General features: G+C 38.1%; 2 protein-coding genes across 9 annotated transcripts in view; one reads left to right on the plus strand and one right to left on the minus strand.

Moving 5' to 3' along the window:
* Positions 1-7,723, plus strand: part of RFC1 (replication factor C subunit 1) — a 37,796-nt gene extending 30,073 nt beyond the window's left edge. For both annotated transcript variants that reach the window (XM_051616645.1, XM_051616646.1), the window contains 11 exons: positions 215-329; positions 784-872; positions 1,915-2,052; positions 2,483-2,578; positions 2,754-2,852; positions 3,987-4,141; positions 4,257-4,374; positions 5,244-5,389; positions 5,827-6,040; positions 6,428-6,619; positions 7,167-7,723. In XM_051616645.1, the coding sequence (XP_051472605.1) occupies positions 215-329; positions 784-872; positions 1,915-2,052; positions 2,483-2,578; positions 2,754-2,852; positions 3,987-4,141; positions 4,257-4,374; positions 5,244-5,389; positions 5,827-6,040; positions 6,428-6,619; positions 7,167-7,262 (1,458 nt within the window). In that variant the 3' untranslated portion in view covers positions 7,263-7,723. The remainder of the gene's footprint in view (positions 1-214; positions 330-783; positions 873-1,914; positions 2,053-2,482; positions 2,579-2,753; positions 2,853-3,986; positions 4,142-4,256; positions 4,375-5,243; positions 5,390-5,826; positions 6,041-6,427; positions 6,620-7,166) is intronic.
* Positions 7,724-7,909: 186 nt separating this feature from the next.
* Positions 7,910-26,308, minus strand: part of WDR19 (WD repeat domain 19) — a 43,314-nt gene continuing 24,915 nt past the window's right edge. For 3 of the 7 annotated variants that reach the window (XM_051616639.1, XM_051616637.1, XM_051616641.1), the window contains 13 exons: positions 25,885-26,031; positions 25,335-25,459; positions 23,856-23,968; positions 22,924-22,992; positions 21,788-21,865; positions 16,948-17,044; positions 14,722-14,846; positions 13,982-14,063; positions 13,226-13,376; positions 11,706-11,829; positions 9,832-9,908; positions 9,038-9,158; positions 7,910-8,297 (listed from right to left, as the gene is read on the minus strand). In XM_051616639.1, coding sequence (XP_051472599.1) covers positions 9,047-9,158; positions 9,832-9,908; positions 11,706-11,829; positions 13,226-13,376; positions 13,982-14,063; positions 14,722-14,846; positions 16,948-17,044; positions 21,788-21,865; positions 22,924-22,992; positions 23,856-23,968; positions 25,335-25,459; positions 25,885-26,031 — 1,300 coding nt within the window. In that variant the 3' untranslated portion in view covers positions 7,910-8,297; positions 9,038-9,046. Of the gene's footprint in view, positions 8,298-9,037; positions 9,159-9,831; positions 9,909-11,705; positions 11,830-13,225; positions 13,377-13,981; positions 14,064-14,721; positions 14,847-15,951; positions 16,014-16,947; positions 17,045-21,787; positions 21,866-22,923; positions 22,993-23,855; positions 23,969-25,334; positions 25,460-25,884; positions 26,032-26,308 lie in introns of those variants that run through there. The other 4 variants (XM_051616638.1, XM_051616640.1, XM_051616642.1 and 1 more) reach the window with 4 other exon arrangements.

Below are 26,308 nucleotides of genomic sequence, written 5' to 3' on the forward strand. Positions count from 1 at the left end.
GGCATATCTGTTCATGTCTGGGTATAAATATTTTTTGGAGTGCAAGAGATACAGAATATAAAAGGGAAGAAGGAATCAAAGCCATAAATGATATGTGAAAATGGTGTTGTAAGAGCTTTCTTCTGGGACCCTGAAGTACCATTTCTAATTCTGAGTATGTGTGTGCTTTTTCACTGATCCATGTTATATTGTGTGGTTTGTGTGTTTGGACTAGGAACTGGGGTATAGCTACGTGGAGCTGAATGCCAGTGACACTCGTAGTAAGAACAGTCTAAAGGAAGTGGTTGCTGAATCGCTTAACAACACCAGCATCAAGGACTTCTGTTCTGGTATGTCTATTGTTTGAAGGATTTTTGGAAGTCTGGTTACAGTAGGGAGTAAATTCTGGTTACACCACCATGTTAGGGATTTAACTTGCTCTTCGGGAGAAGGGATCTGGCCCTAATAGGGATGGCTTTGTTTAGTAAGCTGTTTTATTTCATCTTCAGTTGTAGAATTAAATCCTGCTATTACTAGAAGCAGTTGTTAATCTGCACAATCTACTCAATAACTCTGCATCTGCTCCTCTGTTATGTGGGACTTGAGTCTTGGACGATGGCATGGGGTTATAGTCCTAACCTGTGAACATAGATTTGTGTGATCAAATGGCAGAGCAAGAGGTTCACCACCACCTCAGTTGTCTAGGATGGGCTTACCTGACCTATAAAGCATTGGGTAAAAGTCTGAGCAAGACCCTGGTTTATTCCCATCTCTTTTTTTTTTTTTGTCCATATTCATTTTCAGGCACATCCTCATCAGTTAGCGGGAAGCATGTATTGATCATGGATGAAGTGGATGGTATGGCAGGCAATGAAGACAGAGGAGGGATTCAGGTGAAACTGTTATAGTTACTAGCTAATGGCATTGCTAAGAGTGCATACCATATACAGCACAAAGTATTTCAAGCCAGTCTGTCCTCAACCCGTGGTCCATAGCAAGTCTCTGTAGAATACAGTTTATTTGACCCATTTTAGATGTCCATGTGTAAGAAGAATTATGTGTTGGTAGAGGGGGAAATGATACTTCTGTCAAAGAAGTGATATAGAATGCTGAATTTGGGTGTGTGTGCTTCAGATGTTTATTCCTGGACAGGTGAATATATCCTCAGGTTTCTGCAGCTGACATCTACCTGCAGTGGGATGTTTGTAGTCTGACTGGGACAGTTGCTCTCTTCAGTAGGTAGTAACACTGAATAAATAATGTGGCATAGGCAGTGTTGTACTGTCTTCTTGGCAGCTCCACTTGTATCTTTAGAAGATTTCCTATGGTCACATGCAGTGCTTTGACAAGAAAGGGCTTACAGATCTCTACCTCAGATGCAGACATTTATATTGCAGTGATGTCAAATTGAATTGAATTTCATCTTCATTGGAGCAGGCAAAGTTTCTTTTGGTTAGCTTAATAGTTCTGAAGCCTCAGGTTTGAGCTCTTTCGACAGGGAAGAGCTGATTTTTTTACTTCCTCCTTCATTGTTTGTGGCAGGATGCAGTCAGAAAGATGGGTGCTCCCCCTGGGCATAGGCCAGATCAAACTGGCCTTTGGATGAATGAGTCTAGTTCTGCAGGTAGATTGCTTTGCTCTGGGCTATTGATCTTCACTGCTTCATGAAGAATGGTCAAAACATGATTACTGGAGGTAGATATTTGAAGTGGGTAGGCAGCAGATGTGTGCAGCTGAATAGAATAGCAAGTGGAAAAAGGAGGAGAGGGGCTGGGTTTCACTGTGTGGAAACGTGATTACAGTAGGAAGAGTTTTATATACTGGTATCTGTCAAGAATCTGATTTAAGACAGGAACTAATGCTGCTTGGTATGACATTTTGGTAATTCTTGTTCTCCAGGATATCTAATGTAGTTGTAATGTGTTTAAATCACAGGAGCTGATTGGTTTGATTAGACACACAAAGATACCCATCATCTGTATGTGTAATGATAGAAACCACCCTAAAATGCGTTCCTTGGTCCACTACTGTTTTGATCTTCGTTTTCAGAGACCTCGTCTAGAACAGATTAAGGTAAGAAGGCTGTGGCTGAGTGGACTGCACTGAATTACCATCAGTAACTTCTGTCTTCATGTGGCAGAATTCCTGCAGAATTGGAAACACCACTTAAAATGTAAAGGATCACCTCAGTGCATTATTCTGCTTTTCAGAATGGGTTGTCTCTTGAGTTTTTCTTCCCAAAGAATGAAGTATCCCAAAGCATTTCAGATTTAGGAGCCTGTCTTAAATATATTTAACATTTAATTTTTTTTGAATTATCATATGCTTTTTTTTATGGCAATGACAAGGGATGACTTGTATTTTTGAGAGAAAATTTTAATTATATATGCTGTAAACTAGAGATGATAATGCTCTTTCATAGATATGTCAATGTGTTGTGTAGGGGGAAGAATTAATAGGAATTCTTGCTATAGTGACATATGCTCAATTGCATGTATTACAGGGTGCCATGATGTCTATTGCATTTAAAGAAGGTTTAAAAATTCCACCACCTGCTATGCAAGAGATAATCCTGGCAGCAAATCAGGACATCAGACAGGTCAGTGTCCATTCAGCATCACTGTCCCTTCAGAGAGCACCTCATGTACAAGTCCTTGACTTCAGTCTTGTATCTGAACATTATTGTTATTTTTATGAATAGATATCAGGCTGGTTTCTGCTGGTCTTCCGTTTAAATGCTACTGTGTTACCAAATTATTTATTTTGTTCTTTAGGTTTTACATAATCTTAATATGTGGTGTGCAAAAGATAAATCTTTGACTTATGATGAGGCTAAGACGGATGCCAGCAGAGCCAAAAAGGATATCAAACTGGTAAGTGTAAAACACTGGATTGCCTTTTACTGTTGTATTCTGATAGAATCACTAAGCTTTACAAGCATCTTCTGAACTGAAGCACTGATAGCCTAGACATAGGGAGCTGTCAAACTTGCCACAAGTAATTGAAGAGCAGTCAATCCAGGACTGAGTCTATACTACCAATACAGAGAAGGGGTAGTCCTGCTGGAAAGCAGCTCCATGGGGAAAGACCTTGGAGTACTAGTGGACAGTAAATTACCCAGGAGCCAGCAATGTGCCCTTGTGGCCAAGAGGGCAAATGGTATCCTGGGGTTCATTAAGAAAGATGTGTCCAGGTAAGTCTAGGGAGGTTCTCCTCCCCCTACTCGGCCCTGGTGAAACCACACCTGGAATGCTGTATCCAGTTTTAGGCTCCTCAGTTCAACAGAGACAGGGATCTACTGGAGAGAGTCCAACAGAGAGCTACAAGGATGATTAAGGGACTTGAACATCTCTCCTATGAAGAAAGGCTGAGAGAACTGGGGCTGTTTAGTCTTGAGAAGGCTGAGAGGAGATCTCCTTAATGTCTCTAAATATCTGAAGGGTGGGTGTCAAGAAGAAGGGGCCAGGCTCTTCAGTAGTGCCCAGTAATAGGACAAGGAACAATAGGTATATGCTGGAATATAGGAAGTTCCACCTCAACATGAGGAAAAGCTTTAGTGTAAGGGTTATGGAGCACTGGAACAGACTGCCCAGTGAGCTTGTGGAGTCTCCTTCTGTGGAGACTTTCAAGACTCGTCTGGATGCGTTCCTGTGTGGCCTGCCCTAGGTGGTCCTACTCTGGCAGAGGGTTGGACTAAGTGATCTTTAGAGGTCTCTTCCAACCCTTAACAATCTATGATTCTGTATTTTGGTGTTCTGGTCTCTTAGATGTAATTATGAAGCTCATAATTCTCATCCTGAGTCTTTTATAGGAGATAATTTTCTTAATATCAGAAGTAAAACTCAAAACTGGTAAAGCACTAAGAAGGAAGTACTGAACACTGAACTTGTACTGATGAGTCCAGGTGTTGTTTGGTACCATCACTACAGTCATTTTGATACTGTGCTTTGTCTTGCTTTTTGTGTTGATCTGCAACCCGCTGACTTCTTGAAATACCATTTACTTAGGGCCCTTTTGATGTTGTCCGGAAGGTTTTTGCTACTGGAGAGGAGGCTTCTCGTATGTCCCTTATAGACAAATCGGATCTTTTCTTCCATGATTATTCCCTAGCACCTCTCTTTGTCCAAGAGAACTATGTACATGTCAGACCTGCTGCTGCTGGGTGAGTTATTCCATATGCTAGATTGACGTAGGCTCTTGTGTCAGGGAATTAAAAAACAGACTAAAACTTATCTGGATATTTCTGCTTTGTAATAGTCATCTTTGTTTTTTTCCAGAGGAAATCTGAAAAAGCACTTGGTGCTCCTGAGTAAAGCAGCTGACAGTATCTGTGATGGTGATATAGTGGACAAACAGATTCGTAGTAAGCAAAACTGGAGCCTTCTTCCAACACAGGTGAGCACTCAGTGTTCATTTTGTTTGCTTTGTGGGTGTCCAATGTAAAAGACCGATCCCTTGAAATTGATGTTTCAGTATGATTTTATGACCTGTATAGTTCATAGGTGAGTAGAGCAGCTTCCTGTATTCATGTTGTTGAACCCCCCCTGTATCATGACATTGTCTTCTGAAGCTTGGAGCAGCTTGAGCCTTCTTTATGAAGCGTAGGAGCACACGCTGCACATCGATTCTGACGTGCAGTTTTATTTGTGCACTTCCTTTCCCAGCCTCTCAGCAGACCAGTATTTCTCCCAAAGTGCAGAACTTTGCCACTGTACAATGAAACCGATGACTGAAACATTACAAGACTTGTGCTTAAAGGATTATGACTGACATCAGAGAGTGTACCAGATACCCTGGAAGGCACCTCTGGAGGTCATTAGTCCTCCCCCTGCTTAGTGCGGGTCCAGTCAGATAAGTTGCTTAGGAACCGAGCTACCCGAGGTTATGTAGGTTCATGGTGTTCTTTGTCCATCTGCTGGAGACCAGCACTTGTGAGAAGTCAGATGCTTGTCTGAGTGTGCTCTGAGAAATGAACAGGCTTGTGGGTTTTGGTTTTTGTTTTGTTAAACAGCTTTTAAAACTCAAGTAATTGCACAGAGATTTTAGAACATGGTTACAAACAGGGTGGCACAAGAATTGTAGCTGTAACCTGAAAGGGGCTGGACAAAAACAAGCAGCCAATAAAGAGTTCTCGTGAAATGAGCTTTTTCCCGTATGGAACTGAATTCTTTCCCCCCTTCCCTGCAGTCAAGTAGGGCAGTATGTCATGGTGTTAGTGAGACTAATTCATTGTGATTTGAGTTTGGCACGTGTTACTCTTTCAGGCTATTTATGCAAGTGTTCTCCCTGGAGAGCTGATGAGAGGACACATGTCCCAGTTTCCTGTCTTCCCCAGCTGGCTGGGAAAATTTTCATCTACAGGCAAACATGATCGTATCATTCAAGAGCTGGCAATGCACATGAGCCTCAGGTAGCACCGACATTCCTCTTTTGGTTTGTATCGACACGGTATTTAGTTTTCACATAGCTCATTACCTAACATTAATTGCTTGCTGTGCTTGGTACAAATCTAAGTGTATTCTGTAAATATGCTCCTGTGTTGTTGGTGACATTTTCTTAGCCCTTAATCTGGAAAACAGTCAGACTGCAAACACTTTTAGTATAGTCAGCAGCACTATGACTTTTTTCCTCCCCAAAGTTGTTGTTCCTCAGTTAGGGTGTGTTCCCCCTGCCTGGTGTTTTATCTGGTTATCCCTGACACAGGTGTGGCAAAAGCACAGTACAACTTGCAGTTAACTCTGGAGGCAGCTGATTACCCATTTGCTGAGGGCCTACCTACAGGGTGCTTGTTTAGAAGTCAGTGGTGGTGGTTGTACAGTTTTACTTACTACTTTCTATTTAACAAAGAACTCAGACATGCAAGAGGACAGTAAACATGGAGTATCTGTCGTATTTGCGGGATGCACTTGTCCAGCCCCTGAAAGACTTTGGAGTAGATGGTGTACAAGAAGCTGTAAAATTAATGGACTCTTACTGCTTGATGAAAGAAGATGTTGAAAATATCATGGAAATAAGCACGTGGGGAGGCAAACCCAGTCCTTTTTCAAAGCTGGATCCCAAGGTAAAACTCACCTGTGATTATTTTTTTCCTTATCTTGCGTATCTTTACATTCCTAGAATAATAGCTGTGGTGTGGATGTGGTGCTGAAAGGCTAAAGCTGCTGCAGCTGCAAATGAATCATTTTATTAACTGTAATTAATCTGAGACCATGGCAAGGTCTAAGTGAGGAATATGTGAACATGCATTACCTGAGGATTATGTGGGGCTTGCCCACCATACAGCTCTTAGATGCTTTTTGTGTCCTTCTGAGATTGTGTCCTACTTCACAAGTGTTTTGGTCACATCTTCCCAAGGGAAAGATGATGTGGAACCTCTAGCCAAGAGCAAGTTAGCTAAAACTCTGCAGTTCCTAAGCTGATTCTCATAGGTTTCCTTTCAACCTAACAGGTCAAAGCAGCTTTTACACGTGCCTACAACAAAGAGGCACATCTGACTCCATATTCACTTAACTCTGCCAAGACCTGGAAAAGGCAGTCGGCATCTGCAGTGACCCTAGAACTGAATGAAGACTTGAATGTGGAAGAGATCCAGTCTGATGAGGATGAGCAAGATATGGTTGAAAGTGACGCAATGATTAAGGTGACTTAGTTTCCTCAGTGTTAAACTACCACACGAAACTGTTGTGTTTAGTTCCTTTTCTGGGACTTGTAACATCATCTGAATAAAAAGAAAATTGTAGTAGATATTGAATACATCATTGCTGAACTTTTAAAGCCTTTACTAGTAGTAGTATAAAAAAAAAAAGTTGTAAGTTGTTTCCATTACTTTCTGTTTGCATGTGGATTGAAGTCAGACATCACTGTAAACTCATGAATAGTGCAGTCAATTCCAAAACTTAGTAATGTTTTAGGTGTTGCTGGGGACCACTGGTAAGGAGCAGCCACAGGCCCTGACTGTCACAGATGACCGTTCCAGTAAAGCCCTTGGTAGAGATGGCCAATTTGGGAACTGGTCACCTCTTAACCCAGAACATTGTAGAGTCTGTACTCCCCATAACACTTAAAAACTTGATACCTGAAGGGGGAAGGGAAGGGATGGCTTTTTCTTTTGACACTGGTTGCATTTTGACTTCTGCTTTTGTCAGGTTGCTGTTGAATTTTAAACTGTCTTTATATTCTGTTTGTAGCAAAAAAAGGCAAAGTCTTCTAAGCTGCCAAAAGGAGAGAAAAATGAAGAAACAACAAAGAAAGAAGGGAAAAGAAAAGAGAAAACAAGACACTAACAAAATAAAATCTTGCTCCGCCTGCAGCTTTGGTTATCTAACTTCTGGAGGGAATGTGAAATGGATCCAGTGATGGAGCTGGGGAAGCAGAACCAGTGTGTTGAAAATGCTCCTCTTATAGAGGTGATGTAGCTGCTGTACTCCCACTATACAGTGTTGTACTTACTTTTAACGTGCTACAACGTTACAAGCTCTAAATAGCCTTGTACAACAAATGCTAGGTGCATGAACATGCTGATTAAGATGCTTAGTTACCTGGCATTTATACTAAGTCTTCCTCCTACTTCACTTTTTTTTTTTTTAATAAATCCCCTGATTTTATGTGGTGAAATCTTGTAAATAGTACATGATGCAAAAAAACCCCCCAAACCTAAATTGCTTATTTGTACATTACAGAAATTTAGCAGTGTATAAAATTACAATAAAATGTTTCACAGGAGTCTCTTAAAATGTTAAGTTAATGGGGTGTTCTGTCACTTTCCACCTTCCTAGGGTCTGGCTTCCCTGCATGTACAGGATGTGGTGTTAGTCTCTTCCTACAACTTCCCTTTTGTTCAGTTAGAGACACAGAAAAGCAATGAGGGGATTTAGTTCCAAAACTTGAGGAGCCTCTGCTTAGGAGTTTAATCAAAACCAGAAAGGGATACTTAGAGTAAGAAACATTTAATAGAAAATAGTCATAAAAGTTCAGAACTGATGTAGAAAAAGAACACGAGGAGCTGTTTTTGCTGCTCACATAACACAGAATGCCCCTTGCTTTGTCTTTGGTGCAGATAAAATGCAAATTTTGCTTGTTAAGTTTTATTACTATTAATCAAAATACAAAACTTATCAAAAGCTAAGTAAGGCTATCACAAAACAAAAGTGATATGGTGGTGGTTGTTAAATCCTAGTGGGTACATGCTGTGTAATGTAGTCGGAGATCTCTCCTTGCTGCTCGCCAGACAAGAGATGCAGTTCTGAAAATAAACAGATGTGGTCAGCCATAGCCCAGGATATAAAGACTGTGACAGCAAATGACAAGGTTTTCTCAGTCTGAAAAAAAAGATTACCAAAAGTAAGATTACTGTGGTGTATAGAATTTTATAATGTCACTTGTGTATTACTTCGACCTATAGCTGTTTTCACACAAGGTGTTTGCAATAGTAAATTTGCTTTCAAGTGTCAAAAATAATGAGGAACTGCAGCTCATTTTCAGTTACCAGCCTCTTAACAAAACAGATCTTGGATCTAAGTGTGTGGTATAGACAGAGCAGTGGTCTCAGTATCTGGCTTGAAATACTCGTATTTCAGTATTATATTGCTGTTATTCTGTGATATATATCTATAGTATATATTCTTAAATTCTGTTTAACATCAAAGCTAAGATCATGCATTTGAGATCTGCTCCTTCCTGTAGCATCTCTGTCTTCCCACACTTAAAACTCTTGTGATATGTAGGGTTTGATGATGCTGAGAGATGTTCAGGCTGTTCTCCAAGATACTACAGCACAACTGGTTACATGTGCAGATGATGACGTAATCAGAGAGGTAAAGTGGTTTAAAGCCTCACAACTGGAACAATTTAACAGATGGGTTATTTGCATTAGCAAAACCTACCTGTGTTTGCATGCCTAAGGGCAAATGTGTGATACAGCTGAGCCTCAGTTAGCTGAGGAAAGACTCAGGCTGTAGGTTAGATCTTTGAACACTGCATTTCCCTTGCTGGGAGAAATGGCTGGTATCTTCTACAAAGAGCCCTGTTAAGTAAAAAAATTAGAGGCTGTAGTACATACCTGAACTCATTAGTCCCCATCTTCTGGTTTGAGGTATTCTGTGCAATCATTTATTTTCTTAAGATGAACAATGTTAATCCTTTCAGAACACATTGGACATATGTTTTCAGTCTGCAACATGCTGTTTGAAAAAAAAGAGTGATTAAATGATGATTCTAACACTTTCAAAGGAAGAGCTGGGCCTGAAGCAGAAAGCATAAAGCCAAGTTCAGAGCAACAGCTGCATCTGTCTAGATGGAGCAAAGGTTGGTTGGTTTAACATTTGAGAACTAGCATCACCACAGGATGGCTATTGCTGTTTGCATGGGCATGAGGAGAATTTGGCAGTCAAACACAAAGGAGGTCAGGCTAGAACATGAAGTGTCTGCAGCTCCACAGTTCCTGCCATCTAAGAAGAGCTATCCAACCCTGTTCCCACACATCATTACTGGGGACGAGATGATTGCTGCTGAATCTGTACCTAATACTGTGTTTTGGTGACTGCTGCTGTGCCTGTGTCCTCCCCTCTGCCCTCATATCAGGTCATCTTCCTGGAAGGAGCTGGGAACTTCTACAAGCCCCCCCCCCCCCCAAGTCTGCATTCCTGTTCTGGGAGCCCAGCATCTCTGAGTTCTTTATCATAGTTTCTGGTCCAATTTGAAGCAATGTTCTGGGAGTACGTTAGATGAAACTACCAACTAAGGGGGAGTCTTCTTCAGCCTCCCCAGCTGTTACGTGTTTTTAGTACCAAATGAAAGCTTCCTGCTAAATTACAAACATTGGAATCCTGCAATAGAAGAAAAACACCAACTTACTTTTTGAATTCTGAATAAAGGGCAGGAAAGTCACAGTGTGGGCAAACTGTCCAGTCATCTTGTACCATATGCTGACCCTGCACATGAAAGCCACAAGTAACTAAAGGGCAGGTGCTGTCCTAGTGCACTGGGCATTCAGTTTTCTACCTTCTGTGGTGAAATGATTTCTGAGTGATTTCTAAACATCTTGAGGAATTAAAAAAACCAACCCTAGAACTATAACAGTGTCACTGTAGGTTGATTACTGTGTAAAGTCTGTAATTAGAAAAGGAGCTCTCAGTAAGATGCAGTGTTTTCATTATAATTTACATTCTTTTACAAAAATAATATTTGTGGAGAATGGCCCTTGAATTACAACTTTTAAAATTATTTTAGTTTGGTAATTCTAGAATGTTGTCTAGAACTGTACATAAATCTAGTGGGCTTTTTGGTGTTGCATATGACACTCAAGAAGTGTCCCCAGAGCCACACATGCCCTCAGTCCAGGGGGTGGCATTCAGTGCTGTCAACTTTGTGAGCGCAATGACTGCCTGGTACTTGCCTCTTCAAATAGAAATTATTTTCCCTGTTTTGCTATAATTTACCGATTTGCTTTTGAGAGAGAGAACTTGTATGTACCTTTTCAAGACAAAAAAAAAATGCACTATCACCTTGAACTATATTGAGAGATTTATGCTCTTAATATGCTATGCAAGAGTAGGCTTTCTTAAGGGGTTTGAAGAGGTAGCATTCTGAATGATGTTACAAATACCTGTGATGTAAAGGAACTATAGCCAAGATAGAGCCTAAATAAATAACATGAAATATACCTGATGATGCACGTTATACTTAGCTCATAAAGCTTATTTAAAAGCCTTGTTGTTTCTTTTGCTTTTTCCTTAAAATACTACTTTTAAAACCTTATTCTGCTAAACAAATTGAGTAAAAAAAAATAGATAATTGCTATTAATATTTTTTAAGACTTTAGTTTTCTTTTTCTTTAGTTTTAATAATGTTCATTCCAACATTTGATTTCTGCTCAAGTAAATTTTGTTTTTTTTCTGTAGATCTAGTGTGACAGATCACTTGTACCTAGTAAAAATAAAGTGTTATACAATAGCTAACCTCAGTATAAAGATTTTGTACTGATGCTGGTAACAGTCAGATGCGTGGCTCTTCCACTGGGAAATCCATACCTTTTCAGTGCACTCTAAACTATCCTGAGACAAAAAATGTTAGAACTTCTAATTTCTGTAAGGCTCGGTAATACAAGAAATGCTGAAGTCACTGGCTGAACCATTGCTTAACCTTGGAAGGAAGTGCCAAAAAATTGTTACATTCTGGGCACTCCCCAAAACGGATTTTTGAAGTGTTTTATTTGTGTGAAGTCCTGGCAGACTGGAGCTTACCAGAGGAAAGCTGTGCCCTCCACAAGCTCCTGTACATGGAAGAAGAAAGTAGGGACTTCCATCTCTGCCATTACTGCTCTGAGCAGTGGAGCAGCTGGGCAGGCACCAGCAGCACAGTCCTGTGTTGTCAGGGCACCAGCTGCACAGAAGGTGTGTGTGCTGGGGGCTCAGGGGAGCCCTGGTGCACACTCTGCCTTCTCAGGAAGTTGAAGACTTCCAGAATGACTTGGTGATCTCACTGTCACTCTTAAGTGCCTGCAACTTAACAGCTGGCTACTCAGGCCACTCTGTGATAGTGGAAGACAAGAGAAATACTGGTAACATCTTAGGAAAAAAAACAACAAAATCCAACAACAGCCCAACCCACCAGAACACTTAGGTTGAATCTACTAGCAAACCAAAGCTGTTCAAATGAACTTGTATTTTAGAAGGAAAGAAAAGTGTTGCTGTTCATTCTCATACTGCAGCAACCACAACAGGACTCACAGTGGCAATGCAGTACGGGAGGTTGTTTTTACAGCTGGGACACAGAAGTTGGCACTCTGGGAGCTGGAATGAACAATATGGACAGGCTGTTGTTGGCTCCTCTGTCTCTGTCGTATCTGGACGTCTAGAAGGAAGAGAGACAAATGCGATAAACATGATAAACATGATAGATGAAGAACAAGTCAGTTTTGCTTTTAGCATTGATGTTGTATTTTAGCAGCTTACTGGAGTGTTCAAGAAATGTTAATGGAAGAACTGCACATTCATCCAAACAAAATATGGTTAAAAGCCACTAAACAAAATAGGATAAACAGTTCTCAGTACACATCTGTGGGAACCTACTCATAAAATTTAAGTGAACAGAATGTGATGCCACAGTTTGTATATAATATTCAGACTGGCATGGGCCAGAGCCACCTTCAAAGAATTCTAGAAGAGCTCTATGACAAGACAATACAAGGGTGGGGGAAGCCAAAGCTTCCTATTGGAAAGAAGCTTCCACATTTACAATGATGGATTCTGAACAGCAGTGGTTTAGCAGCAGGATCTTGCAGTTACAATATATGCTATGAAAGCATCAGCTTGCTTTAAGAACAGTCAAAGCAATCAAATAGGGTGTGACACAGAATCATTCTGCCTCTACATAAATCCATGGGTTGCCCACATCTTAAATGCAATGTGTAGTTTTGGTCCTGCCTCCTTCAAAAAGGTTGTAAAAGAGTTTCAGAGAAAGGCCATAAGGATCACTATACATAAAAGAAGAGCTATGTCAGCTGAGACTCTCCAGGTCCTGAGAAGATACAACTGATGGAGGGGAAATGAAAAAAATAGAGATCTATAAAATCAAAAGTGACACAGAGAAGGCTATTTCTCTCCCAAGAGGAAAACTACAAGGCACCCCATAAAAGGGATCAGACTTGACACAACAGAACTTCTTGTCACAGGAGTCACCAGTTGCTAAAAATTTACATGGCTACAAGCAGAGATACTGCACAAGCTCATGGAAAGCTTAGAGACTTAATAAACGCCTGAAACACCCACATAGGCTCAGTAAGTCCCTGAGTCCAATATTGAGGCTAGAAGAATATATAAGAAAAGTATTATACGTGCTTGCCCTGCTCTTATGCACTCAACTATGCTTCTTCCTCTGGCAGAAAATACTGACTAGGATCTATCAAAACAACTTCAGATGAGGAAGAAAATGTCAAGAATTCATCTACTTTATCTGCCCTTCCTTTCTTTTTTATCTTAGCTGCACTTAGGTCTGTATGGTCACAATGGAAAATATTACAGCTGGGTAGGAAGCATTTTATATGCATGTTGCATTTAAGGCTTATTGCATCCAAGGGAACAGAAGAGCCTTTAATTTTCAGAGAAGGGGGGGATGGTTCTTAGCCTTCCAAATTTGAAATAGTGAATATGAAAACAGGATATAGCCCATAGGCTTTATGAGCAAAAATATCATCACAAATAAAGCCTTGATATTGTGTACATTAAAAGTGCAGAGCAACACTGCTCACCTGACCATTGCTTCAATTTTCTTCTTGTATTTAAGATCTATTTTATTACGATACTCAGGTCTCATCAACATAGCAGCAAAATTGAAGGCCGAGTTCTTCAGTCCTGCTCTGTGACACTCAATTACAGTTGAAGTCAAAATTGGCACAATATCTGTAACAGAATGAAATGATGTTAAATACTTATTTGCCAATATTAACGTTTAGAACCCTTGAGCTAATAGAGCGAAAAATGGCAGTATTTTTCTTCTTCCTCAGGGTTCACAGTTGCACAGTTTGTGCAATTCCTGTAACCACACAGAAGAAAATCGTGGCTTTGTCTCTCACTGCCTTGCATGCCTGAAGCTCAGCATGACAGCAGGAATGTTTTCATTATAACCATTTCCCTCAGATCTGGTCAGCACTGTTTAAAGTCTACATTTTAGTCTACTTTTTCCATGTACCCAAAAAAATTGTTCAAAAGAAGACTGATTAAAATTTTGTGATAAAGTCACAGAACCCATCAGTTCAACACATGTGATCCTGAGACTTTATGAGTGGTTTGGGCAGCTCAGGACTGCCGTGACGGTGAGTGAGGACAGATTAAACTGCTGGTGAGGATCACATCAAAGAGCTATCCTGTGCAGGATGGCAGAGCACACTGGGCATTTACCCTTTATTGTGTGCCCTATAGTATCACAGGAGGAGAATGTACCTTCTAATGCAACAATTAATTGTCCTGTAGAGCACAGCATGTTCTCCTGTGCTGCCAGCACTTACGTGATGGGAATTTGCTGATGTTGTTGGCTACACGGATAAGCATACGTGCTCCCTTCATGTGATCACCACGTTTGACATGGATCTGGAAAACAACAAACACACTGAATTAACTGCAGTCTTTAGAGAGTAATTCCTGCAGCCAGCTCTTCGTGTTCATCCTTCCGGGAGCTGCACATCCACAGCTCTTCTATGAAACTGAGCAGAGATGGGTCATGCACTAGAGAAAGGACCAGAGACTTTACAGCAGCTCTTTCCCAAAACAGTCTGGCCTCCAGCCCTCTGTCTGCTTCCCTTTGCCTCACTGCTGGCAGAGAGGGTGGTAGCCAGAAGCTGGCTTTGGGCTGAATGGATATCCTGATGGGCCATGGCTTAACTGCTAGAAATAATATAAGCCCCTCCCCCACTTAATTTCACTTAGAGAAAAGCAGTATGGGTGATAATAATTATTAATAATAGCATAAAAAATTAATAGTTGTGGCATCACATTTTTAAGTATGAATGCAAAATAAATACAGGAAGCCATGTGTGGGTTTTTAATTATTATTTTAAAAAGATTATGCTAATCAAAGGCAGAAACAACCATGGATTGCCCTCCTGCAGCTTGCTGCTAGCATGCACTTGGATTCTGTGATACAACCTATACGACAATGTAATTGATATATAGAGAGCATCCATATGGACAGTTCAATAAATCGGAGACTATGCAACTTATGCATAAATTCAGTTTTGTAATTCTTTACCTTCACTAAAATATAGCTGTGTAGAATCATAAGGTTTGTAGCCATCTCAGAAGGAATCTTAATCTTTTGGGTCTTTAACTCTGAATACATATTGAAAAGAACATCATGTGCATTTCGGTAGTTTCCTTAAAAACAAACAACAATGAACAGTCAATTTAACTTTTTGTAACAGTTTCTTTACTAATGACATATATAGGAGCTGAACAGGAATTCAAGTTGATTCTTTTAGCAAAACCTTTGCATGACAATTTATTTGGAAAGTCACAAGCAGTTTCTTACCACAGTGTCCTAAACAGTATCAGCCAGGGAGTTAAGTAAGAAAAAAAATAATAAATTACACTTGGAGAAGTCATCTAAAGTATGTGTGTTGATGACAATTTCATATAATGAAACAAAATTTTTAAAAAGTGGAAGATGCTCTATCCAATACATTGCTTCCACATTAAAGAGGAGAAAATGTATTTTTAGAGCATTTAGAGATGTTACTTCTTTTTTGTTGTTTCAATGTTAATTTAACATGCATTTACTTTATCATTCGCTTTGGCAGCTCCTTGCCTCTGCAACCAAACCCAGAACTTGTCAGTGAGATAACTGAAATTTGAATGTTAACTCACTAGATTATATTGCTTTGAGGTTACTATCAAGGATTGTCCAGAAATCAAAAGGTTTAATTAAATTATTTTAATAAATTATGTAGTTGAAAACAACCAGAGTTTAGTATGGTTAGAATACTCTTAGCTAGTTGCTTGTTCTTGCTTTGTTTTGGTTTTGTGGTGGGTTTTTTTTGTTTGAGAGTGTTTGGGTTTGTTGGTTTTGTTTTCTTTTCATTTTTAGAGTATAAGGAAGTTATACTCTTCCCAGTTGGAGGCATTTAAAGGACATTATAGATTCAGTTCCTCCAACTCTCTCAATTTCTCTGTCAACAAATGCTTTCACTTTATAAAGCAAATTGCATCAACCTGTGAAACTTGTGTGAGGCAGCTAAATATCACTCCAGAATTAGTTGCTGGAAAGCAGTATTAATTTTTCATGCTGTGTTACTACTGCCACTCAGTATTATACGATCAGTCTTCAAATCATGTGACTATACAGAAACAACTCTAAGGAAAACTGCACATAAAATGGCATACCCAAAGCAAAATACCAAGTAGTATGAATTAAATATTATTTTTGATGGATTTTTAAGGAAAGAACAAACTATATTAATGTAAACTTCAGAATCAAACTCACAGAAATCTCCTGAAGGAAAAGGAGGACAATCTAAAACTTGGCCTCTGCGGATGAAACAGTTACTGCAAGATTGGTGATTTTAATGAGAAAAATATTGCACTTATTATTACACTGCTGCAGAAGATATCTATACTATTAGGGAACATGAAATACAGTATGGGAGACTGCATCTTAGGCTTAAGTTTTTAGATTCAGAGAAGCTAGTGAATTTTTAAACCCTTGAGCCTTTAAATTTCCTGCTTACATAATTACCACACATGCATAATTCACTGCTATGACGAACTGGGAGATCACGCTTGCCAAGGACTGAAGAGATTTTCCACTCCTTAGCCCAAGGCTGAGGAGCAGTCCATAAATGTTAATTTGCCTGGGCTGTTCCTGAGGATGCTATTTTTCCTTTATAGACATTTTTCTTAGCTGACTTGAAATGAAAAGCAAGCATGTTATGGTAGGGCTGTTGCCATGGCTACAGAGGACCGTGAATAACGGAGTTGACAGCTATTTTGCTCCTAGTACTGTCTCTTTTTACCACTTTTTTCTGTTTCTAACTTCAGGTACCTATTACAGGGGAAAACAAGGTTTAAGTAAGTAGGTATCTGATTCTTCAACAGAAATAATCTCCTCTGCTTATCTCCCACTGGAAAAAATCATGTGCAAACACTAAAGGATCAGTATCAAAGTCAGAAATTGCATGTAAATACTGCAATTCTAATTCTGTGATATACAAAAAAGTAAAGTTGCAGGCAATCTTAATCACTGTGTTTACCTGAAGGTAATAAGGAATGCAGATATTTTCCAGTTTTTTTTCTCCAATATTTAACATATGAGTCCCAACCTTTTCATAAATGCTAGTTTGAATTCAAGATTAAACTTGAATATAATTACAAGCACAGATATATGTCTTTTCTAAGTATAATCCTATATAAATAACAATACACTAAGTACTGCAATGATTTAGTGTCAGATATGCTGTCACATCAGAGAAAACAGACTTACCTGAACACTGTTCCTCTCTGGCAATTATTATAGCAGTTCTGGCAGCTTCTCTGTATTGCTTTAGAGCCATGTATAAGCGGAATAGGTACTTGGCATCCTTAATTAAATCATACACAAGCAATTAATACTAAATGAATACATACTGCTGCATTTCCTGTCTTATACTTGTTCATCGCACCACCGCATTTTTCAAAGAAAGCAGACAAGCCGGCTTATCTTGTAAGGAGCTCTTTGTATCAACATGCTTCAGCTGTGCTACATTCACCTGCACCTTTTGGCTGTTAGTACAGCTAGGTAAACGCCTACACTGAGGGCCCCGAGTGAGCTCCCTGTCACTACAGGCACAAAAAGCCACAGGCTGTCAGGCACAAGGGAAACTGTAGAGGTGGAGACCCAACACCTTCAGAGGTGTAAGCATTTCTGGTGTCAGAAAAGAACCAAAGGGCTCCTTTTAGAAATCGAAATCTTGCTAGAAACACTGAGGTTGTGTTACAGATCTAGGTGCAAACAATGCTCCTTGTGGATAAGAATGAGAAAATCTGGCCATTAAAGAGTGTCCTGTTCTGGGACAAGATGGTAGACATCCAGGGCAGCTAAAAAACTGAAAATTAAGGGGACAATAAGCTAAAAAAAAACATGTAACATTTTTAGTTTGCTATACTATGTTCTTTTGATATAGTACGTGAGTCAAGGATGGCAAATGTAGCAAAGGGCTCATGCAAGAACTGGCAATCCAGCAGCAGGAAAATTACTGACAATAATTTTTAAACAAAACTCCAAAACCCAAGATGGCAGTATCAAAGAAAATAATAATGAGTTCACTTTTTATAAAGTATACTCAAATTTCTAGCAGTTTAAAAAAAAAAAAAAAATCAACAGGAGAAAAGAGAATTGGTCTTTCATAAGGATTTTGAAAATATCCTCAAAAGAGGTTAAGTCCTAAAAATACAGCTAAAATACAAAATAAAATCGTCTTGCTAATGATGAGAAGGAACTATTAAGTGTAAAAGAAAAACCTGAGCTTGTGTCACTGTTTTATATCTTTAGCAGTGATTTCTAAAATGTGATCAATAAAAAGCAAAGTCTGTACATTGTAACATTTTCACTAGGACATAACAAATTAAACTGAAATATTGTATATCATAGCATGGTTACAACTTAAATATAAATCAGAAAAAACCCACACTTGTAGCTTTACAGACAGCCTATAAAAAAACCTAAAACTAACTTATTCTGCAATGTTAGTAGTAAATCCAAATTTTTACAACGTTCATTCTATGATAAAATGGTAAAACCAATTATTTTTAAACAATTGTGTTAATCAATGTTGTGCTTTTCTCTGGAATATTGCATGAGGTTTGTAAGTTAAGTCCCAAACACATAGCTAAAAAAGCAGAAGTTCAAAGTAACAGAAATATAAAATATAAAGACATTTCCTTATAAAGAAAATTACTGCAAAGGTTAAGTCCCTACTTGAGAGGCAAGGGATAAAATACTGGGGAAAAAAAAAATCACAGAAATAAAAATGAGAGAAAGACTGGCATATAGAAAGAAAAAGGGGAAGTCAAATTCTTCTTTTTGACTTGCAACATAAGGAAAAATATTAAGTGACCAAAAGTAGTTAGTTTTAAATTAATGATGGAGCAGAATTTTAAGTTACACATGATCAAAGGAGCAAACACCATAAGAACCATAACATAACAATAATGAAAAGTTATCTGGAAAATAAAGTAACCACAACTACTTATATTACTGGATATTAGTTATCTAGGGTAAACTGCCTTAAAAAGGGAAACTGTTACTGCCCAAGTGGGGTGAAAAAGATTATGAATGGTAGGCTCTGATGTAAATCTGCCCAGCTTCTGACACCTCCTAACCACCATGGGTGGCCGCGCTAGTGATGACAACAGAAGGCTGCACTTCTTCCTCATCTAGGCTGCTTCTCCCTTTAACCTGTCCCACCACGGACCAGTGGTCTTATATGGTATTTGCCATGTCCCTAATTATATTTTCCTTAAAGAATAAATTTAAATTAATTACATGGCAGCAATACATAGAAAAATATAAAACTAGGAGGCATTTAAGAAAAATTAGTCTAATGTTTTACTTTCATATTCTTAGCTTTTATGTGGTGGTATTTTTGTAAAGCTTTAAAGTCAGTCATTTTAAAAGTAAAAAATGCAGGGAGGAATTTTCAATTGACAACACATTTTCTAAGGTCTTTGCAAAAATTTATTACTGCAGTCTAACTGATCTTCATATTAGATAGCCATGATTTTAATTTAGTTTGGCTTTCTAAAGAACATGCACACAGAAAACAGCAGAACCTTGCTAGTTAACACTCCCTGAACAATTACAAAATGACACATATGACCTATTCAGTATTTTTACACATTAATGTTAACAAATACAATAGGTGACATAACAACACATATAAGAAAGAGTTTATACTTACTCAGATGATAGTGTAGCAAACTTTGGTAAGCATAATAATTTTGATAATTGATAAAATTATGATAATATTACCATTAAAATGCCACATAACTTTTGGCTGTGAAAGATTTAAAGCAATCAGGCTGCTGTGAGCAATAACCTGGTTTACAGATCAGTGCTCAAAAGGATTAGCAAATTTCTGCTGCATGGCTACTTCAAGTTCACTCTTAATTTCAGCTTTACAAAAATACCACCACATAAAAGCTGCTATTCTCTAAAAACAACCCCACTTGGTTGGTAATTTCAAAAACATTGTCTCCATAGCATAAAAACCAATCCATCTTTATCCTTATTAAGTAGATTTTCAAACTATGTAAGATTTGATAAAGTAAAATTTTGTTACTCACTGAGAGAGACTATAGCAGATTGGATTAAAGCATTTGGAAGAACAAGAGAGGACTTTTAAACAGAGAAAATAAAGCTCTACATTCAAGTTTAAAACAATGTTAAAAATGGGAATTATGGCATTCAAAAAATCTTTAGTTTTCTAAAATCTTTAGAAACTCGTAACTGTGGAGATCATACTGTACCCTCCTTCCCTTTTCCAATCCTATGTATCCCTTTCAACCAGATACCTAGGCTGCTGCTCTTAGAAAAGACACAGGATGCTACAGTTTCTGTCCACCAGCTCTCAGGATAAATATGAAATTACTATTCCTTGCATTGATGCTGCACAGATTTTTTCATCTAATGCCTCCAACAGCTTAATTGTCTTCCAGTCTCTTGCAGTTGCATTTTGTTTGTTTCACTATGTTTTGCTTCTCTCATAATTTTATTCATGTTCACATTACAAATTACAGGTTAATAATAGAGGTAAATAATAAAGAGATAGAGGGTTGTGTTGGGTTTTTTTTGCTTGGTGGATTTTATGGAAGCAGTTGGCTTCTATACCCACTGTCCAAGTGTCTCCAAAAGTCTAAAATATCAAACCCTTAATCTGTAGGCACCATACAAAGAGGAGACAGAATTTCTAATCTCCCAACAGTACCATAAACCACAGCTGTAGTACTAGTACTCCATCACTGCCAAACCCTGCTTCCCTCAGTAAAGCAGAATTTATTCTCCCATACATGTAATTTTGCACCCAACCGTATTTACTGTGACAGGACAGTCAATTCCTTGACTAAGGAATGAATTGCAGGCTGCAATGGCTACACCTGAGGTCTTGCTTTCACAGTAGAACAAGGGTGCTGCACCACTTGGCTCACATTCAAGCTCTGCTGTAAAAAGCAGTAAAGCTTGAAGTGCTTCAGCCACTTAGTTTCATGAACTCAAGCCCCAATGTGACTGAATGTACCATATGATGTACTAACATCGTATTTACAGTGGACATTTTTAATCTGTCCTGGAAAAAAACCAAACATACCAACAGAATATGGTCAAAATCTAATTACTGTATTGTATATATAGCACAGATCTAATCCAAGTTCTGCTTAGTTTTTAACCAAGATTCTCTTATTACCAAACCTATGACATCTGGAACTAATACACAGAAGTCTGTCAGCAAGTATCTTCCAACTCTCAAATCCGTGTATTCAAGAGAGAAAAAGATGAAATAGTCTACCAGTTTGCCCAAAGCCTGTTATTAATGGATCACATGACATTAAAAGAAGCCTCATAGCACAGAGCACCTCTTATCTCACAAAGCACCTACTAAACAATCTAAAAGAAAAAAGAAATGTTCTAAGGATCCAAAGATATTCTATGACAATTATAAGTAGAAACATAAAAAGCTGTATCCACAGTATCTTAATCTCTTATTGTTAACCAAACTTCCATGTTAGGAAGGTCTGGCACCAAAAATCTTCAAATGTGCTTCCTGTTTTTTTAAATATTCTATAATAAATTAAACATAGTTTTATTCTCCAGTCAGAACAGATACTATGCTTTAGTTTACAGAATTATAGGCTATAGCCACAGATGAAACTGACTCTATGAATAATCCATTTGAACTTTAAATACTTCTACATAATAAGAAATCAAAGAAAGAGGGTTTCTTTTAAAAATAAGGTGTAACTGTCATATGGACATACACATGAAGCTGTTACATTTTCAAGCAATCTCAGTGGCAAAATTATTAGCTGCTTTGGCCTAAGCTCATTTTGAAAATGTGGTCATTGATCACTTCAGAAATTAACAGGGAGCTGGTAATAATTTGTCTACTGTTTTTTTATGTCCTGAAGTTCCCGTGTGAATGATTCAGAAAGTGATCACACAAGTCTAGCTCCCTACTGAAACCAAGCTAAAACACAGTTTCTGCCTACAAAACAAACTTAGGACAAAATAAGCTCAAAAGATCTTGCAGCACAGCACTGTCAGACAACAAGCAGTGATGAAAATACAACACCTTGGGCATGCCATCACTCTCTCCCATGAGATAGTCTATCAGCTCACTTGTTAGGGCTTCATCTTTTGCCCGTCCCACCTATTAAATAAAGAAGAAATTATTATATGTAAGAGAAAGGAAAAATTATTACTCCTAAGGAGGCTTTCCATTAAAACACTGCAACTTGACACATTTAAAACATTTTTTTAGTCTTATGTGTTCAAATCTTATGATTACTTGGCTCATCAGCTTTGACATGCAGTAGTTCATATTTATTTTCCAATGTATTATGTCAGAGGATTATAACTAAATTGGTCTCTACCAGCATGAACAGCTCCCCTGCTTCAATGTTGGGAAGGCATCTGAAGCCTGTTGTCACAAAGCTCTCTAGAAACCCAGCACAATTTGTGTTTCAGATTAACTTCCAGTGCTGCTCACTTAGAACAGAGTCAGCACTATCCGGCCAAGTTGAAAAGAGTCTCAAAAATATGGCTGAGATGTTGAGATTCCACAAGGATACACACAGTACAACTGCCAGGCTCTCTTTTTAGTGGTGCTCAGTAACAGCATCAGAGGCAATGGGCATGAGCTGAAACACAGGAGGTTCCATGTGAACATCCTTAAACACTTTTTCACTGGAAGGGTAACTAAGCACTGGCACAGGCTGCCCAGGAAGGTTGTGGAGGAATTCAAAAGCCATCTGGACATAATCCTGAGCAACCAGCTCTAGACAGTCCTCCTTGAGAAGGGGGATTGGATCAGATGACCTTCAGGGTTCCTTTTGATCTCAACCATCCTGTGATTCTGTGACAGAGAGCAAGAATGGAGGCATATTGATCTCTCTAACCACATTATGCAAAGTGGAAAAATCAGCAAAACTCAAAAATCGTATATGGATTTTGCTAAAAAAGAAAATTCCAAAATCAGGTGTCTCTGACACACAACCACAAAAATCTGAATGAATCCATAAACCCTCCTTTGAGGGCTGAAAACACATTTTCCTCTGCTGTCAGTATTAACTAATTCTAGTTTTTTAATGTTAGGTATCATCTTTGCTGATATAGTTTTCCTCCTATTTGCACGAATGCTAGGAAAATGTCATAATACTGAAGATGAACTTGAAAGGAAGAATTTTTTATTTTATTGAAGTTGCTTACTGTTTCAATTGCCATTTCTATAGCCAAGTTATCTTCTGTGCTTGGACTTTTCATAAAGTGCTTTAATGCCTAAAATGATATAGAAGAAAAGTTAAAGCTGAGGCACACACGAAAGAAATGTTTTCCTATTGTTAATCAAGTTATTTCTCACTGCATTTTGCTAGACAAGTGGCACACTGAATGCTTATCTTGTAAAAATGCATTTACAGCCATAAAGAAAACCACATACACTACAGAGGCAGCAGCTGTTTCTACAGGTACTCCTTCAAGAAAGAAGAGCTGTGTCTTTGCCAAATTCTGGTGTGTACATTCATCTAACTGTGAAAGGTGTTCACAGCAATATGGCGAGAAGAAATTAATGATGAATGTGCCACTGGACCTCCTGTATGCCCCTGTTGAAGAACTAGTCACCTACAATGGCTGTAATTTGCAAAAATTGGCAATTTTTTTAAAATGTTCAGTAAGCAAAAGTCAAACATTTAATAAGTGACAGTTCACTAATTTGTAACTCATCAAAAGAAAGTGTGTCAACTGACATATTTCCGCTCTTTAAAAAAAAAGCTTTAAGCTAGGGCATGCTACAGTATTAAGTTAATTATTTACTCAGCAACCAAGTCTTTATTGGTCAAGATAATAAAATATAAGTAAATTCTACTTCTGTGTTCATGACATTTAGAGATTCATTGAGAATAGTGTATCATTGAGCCACATGGGGCCTCTACTGCTTGGCAGTGTATAATTCACAGAATACACTGTAGATAATTGCAAATATAAATAGTTTACTTAAGTTTCTTTATACTTTAAAAAAATATCAGTGTATCAACATTTAAGGCAGCTAAAGTCTATTATAAACTTCCCTGCTTTTGAAGTACTGTATTTTGAACAGTTTCTACAAATGTTTAACTACTACTGGTTTATATTTAAGCACTGACCCGTCCATATTGACCACACAGCAAAAAAAATTTTCCAGCCTGAAAATGTTTCTTTTCTCCTTCAAAATGTAGTGCAATGCTCTGATAGTCTTCATTGGTAGTACTTTCAGAAGCTGCAACAGATAGACAGGAATGATAACAGAGTATTCTTATTAAGTAAGATAATGGCCCTACTGAAGAAACAAACTCCTATTCTACATTTTTTTTTCTACTGACATTTTAAAAAAGCCAGCTAGACTCAAAATATGTCTTATACATTTTTTTCCTATTTAATCAAACTAAATGTCAGACATTAGGAGCTACTAGTGCAGAGAAATAATTGTTCCTGTAGGTTTTAGACCGTAACGGCCTATCTGTTTTTTTTAACAGACATAATAATATGGCATAAGTATGACCTACTAATGTATTTTTCCTTTATGCATTGGCAACAATAAAACACAGAAAGTGATGCTGAGATTACCTCCTGAATTATTTTCACAGTTCAAGAATATGCTAGAATATGCTGATATCACACAGATTATCAGGACCAATGTAACCATGTGGTAGCTGGGAATACTACTTAAGTCTTCTCATCAAGACTCCTTTTTACTGTGCACATATAAAACAAAGACAGCCAGTACACCCAAGTCAGCTTCAAAACTTTTTTTCCACCCACTTAGATTACAATTTGAAACATCCTATTTTGGATAGGAGAGAAGGAAGAAAGCATAAGGAACAACAGTGGCCAGCTTTACAAGCAGCTGCAACAATACATCACTAAGCTACCTGTTGTCAAGCTTTTATAATCTTCGTAATAAGAACAGATTTATTGATGGAAGAGATTAACAACTGAAAATAGATCATTTGGTAGACACATATGTGAAACTGTTTCCACAAAAAATGTTGCCTGACACAGGTGAAAAATACAAAATTTCTTGCAAATTGACAAGCTGGCTACCAAGTGCCTTGATGACCTGAGGTAAAGGTCAGCTTCTCAGTAAGGGCTCATTTTGTCTCTCACTGAAACAAGGAGGCCAGGAAGGGCCTTACAGGGTTAAAAAGGAAAGACGGTGACATACACATCTAAGAAAAGAGCTGGAACCATGAAAAAAGGAGAAGAGGCGACAAAAATAAGGAACAGTAAAATTCTCTGTTTTGGAAAAGCGGTACTACACACATCAAAGAAGGGGATTCCTCCACAGACACAAGAAAATAGTCTGGACGACTGCTTTATCAGAATGCCTAACCAGGAAAAGCTTTTGCAAGGCAAGATTTGACAACAACCCAGACTGAAGCCCAAGGGAGACGCCTAAGCTGAAAGCAAAGTCTAAACTTGTAGGCCTGGATGAGACACATTACCAAATCTGTCCCTGGTGACTGGAAATGGAAAAGGCTCGGAAACAAAACTTCACACCCTTTGTCTTATGACTTCACATTGGTCAAAAAATTAAAAGAACAATAAAACACATTGCAAGCAAACTATTAACCTGGAATACTCACTGATGATATCAGCATAAATCTCCATCTTGTTGTGTTGTTGAGCTAATGTGAAAGCTTCATTATTGCACTTGGACATGACCAGGAACTGGATGGCAGAGCCATAGTCACCAAGTTGCAGAAAGAACCTAATCAGAATGAACAAATTAATACCTTCATACAAAGTAGCTTACTGAAAACACCAGAAGTTTTAGAATTATATTTTGTGGTATACAAATACGATACATTTAAGATTTATTTTATATCTCAATTATTTTAAATAGGTTACTAACATTAACAGTATAAATAATACAGCATGACAATTTTTTTTTCCTAAACTTATTACTTCTGGTTAATGTAATTTTAATCATAAAGTAAAAAAAAAAAAATTTTAAAAAATCAGTACCTGCTTGGCTGTTCAAATTTTAGAGAACTAAAAATCTATTAATTGAAATTTATAGTCACTGGCCAAGTACCAATAACCAGAGACTGATACATATTAGCACACCTTGCCAGCTTCCAAGAGGTATGGCTCCTCTCATCCTGTTTTTTTAAACTGTGCAATGACTGTTACCTGGCCACCATTTTTGCTCCATCAAGAGACTGTGTTTCTCTCACGATAGTAACAGCCTTCTCAGGATTATTAAGGTGATCCAAATATAGTCGAATTACACTGTCCCATTGTTTCGCATGCTCATAAGCTACCACAGCTTCCTTGTACCTGCAAAACAAAGGTTCCACATCACCTTTTCTAAGTATCTTCTTACAATATGGTGTGAAAGCAACATACAGTATTTGATCATTAGACAGGAAAACAAGAAATTAGAAACACATCTCTGATACTAGTGGAAAATAATTATATTATGTTTAAAATCTTTACACAACACCTTACGTTTACGTATTTCAGAATCCAATTCCACAAGGCTATTTTATGCAAAATTTAAAGTCTGTCTTTTAATTTATTTTACAAGAAGTGTAATGTGTAAGAACAACATCAA

This window comes from Apus apus, chromosome 4, assembly GCF_020740795.1.
Source record: "Apus apus isolate bApuApu2 chromosome 4, bApuApu2.pri.cur, whole genome shotgun sequence".
NCBI classification, from domain to species: domain Eukaryota; kingdom Metazoa; phylum Chordata; class Aves; order Apodiformes; family Apodidae; genus Apus; species Apus apus.